This window comes from Genypterus blacodes, unplaced genomic scaffold (assembly GCF_046128005.1).
Source record: "Genypterus blacodes isolate CSIRO-AG114 ecotype Tasmania unplaced genomic scaffold, CSIRO-AGI_Gbla_v1 ptg000302l_1, whole genome shotgun sequence".
NCBI classification, from domain to species: domain Eukaryota; kingdom Metazoa; phylum Chordata; class Actinopteri; order Ophidiiformes; family Ophidiidae; genus Genypterus; species Genypterus blacodes.
Window position 1 is genome coordinate 12,501 of NW_027467093.1, and position 5,000 is coordinate 17,500.

The window sequence follows — 5,000 nt, forward strand, 5'->3', positions numbered from 1 at the left end:
TGCCATGCATGTTAGCTAATATGCTATCTGTAATCACGTTAACACCCTACAGTAGCATGTTGTTAGCATTACTAATGTTTGTTTTTTCACTCTTGTAGTTTTTTTGTCTTTTCCTTACTTGACAAAATCCCGAAAAATAAGAAGAAAGCAGGAAAAGAAAGATACACAAAAGTTCATGAACCAAAGTTTGGCCCTCCTCTCCGTCCGCGCTGTCGAGCGAGCGGCTTTGATTCTTCTGTTTATTTGTGATGCAGCTGCCTGAAGCATTTTTGTGTTTACAGCTTTTCCTGTAGCTTATCTTACAAAAGCTGCCAGGAGGAGGCGCTGTTTGTGGCTCTGAGCCGAGCGGACTGAGAGGCACAGAGTGGAGAGTTTTGGCTCGGAGCTTCCATGCTGGAGTCACGCGTTGAGAGGAAGAGGAGGAGCACAGGGAGGAAGAGGAAGAGCAGCTGTTTGTGGCGTTTTCACGTAGCAACTGATGGCGTAGAAACTGTTACCTTGGCGATACAAAGTGCTGTGTGATACTTCAAACAGCTAAAGGAAACTAAAGCTATGATACAAATGCAATCTGCTCTGAGAATGTTCCAGATTTTCCTGATAAAAACCAGGTATTATATGAGATGCTGACTGGCAGGATGAGCTCAGCAGCGTTTCTTCACTTCAGAGGCTAAACGGGGAGATTTGATTCTGTTTCTCTGTTTACGCATCAGCTGCTACGCGTTTGACCAAAAGTGGTGAAATGAAAATGACATCATCAGCAAATATTTGACCAAAGACCGATGGAGAAGTGGGACGCCTCCAAACAGCCGCCCAGGGAGGAAGAGGAGGAGGAAGAGGAAGGAGGAGCTTTTATTTCTTCTTGCTGAACAGACTGAAGCGCTTCTCTTTGTCTTTCTCGCGTTTGCCCGGGCTGGACTCGGCCGCCGTGGCGACGGCGGTAACGGAGGCCGGCAGCGTCTGGGCGCGTGAGGCGGGAGCTGGCGTGCTGTGGCTGCTGGGCGTGACCTCAGACTTCTCACCAGACACAGCGGCGGCGATCGCAGAGATCCAAACATTCATTTCCTCCTGAGGGCGGAGTCACAGAGAGGGGGGGAGGAGTCCCAGCATGAAAACACGCACACACAGATGCGGCAAACACTGATTGATTACTTTCTGATCAAAGATTTGACTTTGTTAGATTACACTTACGTCATCTTTGGCTTGGAACAGAAACTCGTTCCCGTCGGCGATTCTGTAGAAACAAGACGTTTACTCAGTGTAACACTTCCTTTACCAAACAGGAAGTCACAGAACTGCGAAGAAATGTTTCTACTGGCAAAAGTTAATGAAGACATTTCTAGAAACTGAGGCTGATAAGTCATCATCCTCATCCTCACACTCACTTGAGCTTGAAGACGTGTTTCTTCTTCTTGTAGTCCAGAGCCACCTCACAGGCGGCGTCCTTCAGGCTGATGGGGATCTCACTGTGGTACGGGATTCCCTGCCCGGCGCTCTTCTGGTCCTTGTAGAATCCCATTTCCCGCTGATTGATCACACAGTACACGTTGTGCCAAGACCTGCAGGGAGACGAGTGGACAGGTCAGATCCCACACCGCGCCACTCAAACCTCTACAGTTACCATGGTTACACAGTTGTCAGGGTTCCTAACTGATTCTCCTTCTCCACCCAGGACCCAAGATGTTTTCTGGTCCCCCTAAATGTTCTAAATGTAGATCTGAACCCTGTGTGTCATGGTGTAGATGTTTGTGGTTCTGTTCAGGTCTGGACCCTCATGGATCCATGAACAGGTGTTAGAGTCACAGGTAAAGTTCTCTGAGGTTCCTTTACCTGCTGGAAGCCTTCTTGTTAGGCCCCTCCCACTCGTGCTTGCGGTGCAGGAAGCCCTCCAGCTGTGACGTGGGCGCATCCTGCTGGGTTTTGGTCGGCAGCGTGGCGGCTTGGCTGGCTTTGCCCCTGCGAGATTCCCCAGGAGACCCCGCCTGGCTGGGCTCCGACGCCACGTTCGCCGCCTCGCCACCGTCCGTGTTGTCCTGGAAATTGAGGAGAGAGAGGAGTGAGAGGGGAGCCGGGCACGGACGAGCGAGAGGTGAAAGGTCAAGAGCTGCAGCATGCAGAGCAGAGCAGCAGCAGTTACCGGAACATTCTGTGATCACGAGCCAAACCTTCAGACTGCTGCTCATTAGCTTCACTGCTCAGGTGTCCTGAACATTACAGACCAGTGGATCACACACACACACACACGCACACACACACGCAGTGTTTGGAGCTGTGCTGAGCTGTACTTCCACCAGAGGGCGCTGTCTGCTCTACATTCTGTTGAATACAGCAAATCTAAACTGATGACCTGCTGGTGAAAATATGAACATTTAAAAAACTGAACTGAACTTTAAAGTAACTGATGAAATAAACTCTGTCTTAATCTGAAAGAGATGAGGTTTCAATCAATCAGCTGATTGTTGCCGACAGATTTTCTGATGATCGGCAAATTTGCAACTTGAATCCTGAAATCAATCCAAACAGAATAAACTCACGACTTCACTATCAGCTGACCTGAACATAAAGAATCACATCAGCACTCCAAAACATCCAACATGGCCGACAGAGTGAAAGAAGACAGCAGAGGAGTGAGACACAGCAGAGGAGTGAGACATGGCAGAGGAGTGAGACACAGCAGAGTGAGACACATCAGAGTGAGACACAGCAGAGGAGTGAGACACAGCAGAGGAGTGAGACACAGCAGAGGAGTGAGACATGGCAGAGGAGTGAGACACAGCAGAGTGAGACACAGCAGAGTGAGACACAGCAGAGGAGTGAGACACAGCAGAGTGAGACACAGCAGAGTGAGACACAGCAGAGGAGTGAGACACATCAGAGGAGTGAGACACAGCAAAGACCACACAACACAACAAAGCTCAAACAATTAGCCAGTAAATTGCTTGTATTGATTAGTGGTGAGAGCAGAAGCAGAAGTCTCCACAGCAAGCACACGCTCATTACCCGTCACTCCAGCGGACCCTGCTGGACCCTGGACCCTGCTGGACCCTGAGAGGAGATCAGATGCTGGACCAGTCCAGGGAGCTTTTATTGAGAGCGCGATGAGGGACTGACCAATCCTGAGAGCTTTTACTGGAGCCAGTCTAGGGTCCAGACTAAAAGGTTTAATGCCGTCTCTAGGATCAGATCTTGATCTTGGACTGAAAGCTTGTACACAAACAAAGGACTGAGCTTTTACTGAGAGCGTGTCCAGGGTTTGATCACATCCTGAGGGTTTCTGCCTTCATTCAGGTTCCACTCGTCTGTTCTATGTTCCTACATGTGGCCTAGAACCACACTGGGACTTTATCATACTGGACTGATCCTGAGAGCTCTAACCAAGCAGAGCACTCAGCCAGTCAGGTGAGCGCTCCACAGGTCAAACTGGAAGAAGAGGGAACCTTCAGGAGGTTCTAGCTGTTTTCTTGATAGCTAAATGAATTCTGTCTGAAAGCTTAGCGGGACCTCAGAGCTTTAAAAAGGCCTGGAACCACAGGTTGGACCACACCAATCTTTAGCACCTCAACAGAATGCTCAGTCAGAGCTTCTACTAGTTTGTTTTACTGGAAGCTTCTGTGATCACATGGATGTAAAAAAAAAAGCCCCAAGACGAAGAGCAGCGAAGACGATGAGATGAACACACAGAGGCGTCTCCACGGTGACAACGTGCGACAAAAACACAACATGTGAACAAACAACAACTGCACACAGGAAACACAGATGTCACACCAGAGTGTGTGTCAGCGCTCTGATTGGTGGTTTATTATGGGATGTGTGTTAGTGAGGGAATGAACCAGCAACACAAACATGAAGAGAACTCAACAAAACATACAAAACATGACAGAACCATATCACACACACACACACACACTCTAACATGAATAAGAGGAATGATGATGATGAAGATGAAGAGATTCACTAAAGTTGAAACATTCCAAGAATAAAGTTGTAAAACTTTTTTCTCCAAATATTCCAACTTTATTCTCAAAACATTGGGACTTTTTTCATTTCCTCCCCTCAGGAAGTCTACAGTCGCCTGTCAGATGTCAGATCCATCTGTCAGTCTAACAAACCTTCAACCACCATGGAGAAAAGAGAATCAGGCAAATCTTTTATTTTAAGACTAAGTTAAGGATTTCTAGCTAAGATGATGTAACAGCACTCTAAGCTCAACGGTGTTTAAGTGCAGCCGGTCAGGATGCTGAGGACTTCAATCACATCAATCCATCTATAGATCTATATCTATATCTTTCTATCTCTCTCTCTCTCCATCTTTCTCTCTCTCTTACTCTCTCCCTCTCTCTCTCTCTCCCCCCACCCTCTCCCCCTCCCCCTCTCTCTCTCTCTCTCCATCTTTCTCTCTCTCTTACTCTCTCCCTCTCTCTCTCTCTCCCCCTCCCCCTCTCTCTCTCTCTCCCTCTCTCTCTCCCTCTCCTCTCTCTCCCACCTCCCTCTCTCCCTCTTCCTCTCCTCTCTCTCTCCCCTCTCCCTCTCTCCCTCTCCTCTCTCCCCTCCCTCTCTCCCTCTCTCCCTCCCTCTCCCCCCTCTCTCTCTCTCCCCCCTCCCTCTCTCCCTCTTCCTCTCCGCTCTCTCTCCCCTCTCCCTCCCCCCCCCTCCCTCTCTCTGTCTCTCCCTCTCCTCTCTCTCTCTCTCCCCTCTCCCTCTCTCCCTCTCCTCTCTCTCTCTCCCCCCCTCTCTCTCTCCCTCTCTCCCCCCCCCTCTCTCTCCCTCTCCCCCTCTCTCTCTCTCCCCCACACTCTCCCCCTCCCCCTCTCTCTCTCCCTCTCCTCTCTCTCTCTCTCTCCTCTCTCTCTCTCTCTCCCCCCCTCCCTCTCTCCCTCTCCTCTCTCTCTCTCCCTCTCCCCCTCTCTCTCTCTCCCCCCTCCCTCTCTCCCTCTTCCTCTCCTCTCTCTCTCCCCTCTCCCTCTCTCCCTCTCCTCTCTCTCTTCCCCCCTCTCTCTCTCCCT

At 49.8% G+C, this 5,000-nt stretch overlaps 1 protein-coding gene across 3 annotated transcripts in view; it reads right to left on the minus strand.

The window, feature by feature from the left end:
• Positions 1-5,000, minus strand: part of LOC142988211 (spectrin beta chain, non-erythrocytic 1-like) — a 45,389-nt gene that overhangs the window by 426 nt on the left and 39,963 nt on the right. For all 3 annotated transcript variants that reach the window (XM_076137297.1, XM_076137296.1, XM_076137298.1), the window contains 4 exons: positions 1,828-2,030; positions 1,383-1,556; positions 1,189-1,231; positions 1-1,065 (listed from right to left, as the gene is read on the minus strand). The exon at positions 1-1,065 is cut by the window's left edge and continues 426 nt beyond it. In XM_076137297.1, the coding sequence (XP_075993412.1) occupies positions 850-1,065; positions 1,189-1,231; positions 1,383-1,556; positions 1,828-2,030 (636 nt within the window). In that variant the 3' untranslated portion in view covers positions 1-849. The remainder of the gene's footprint in view (positions 1,066-1,188; positions 1,232-1,382; positions 1,557-1,827; positions 2,031-5,000) is intronic.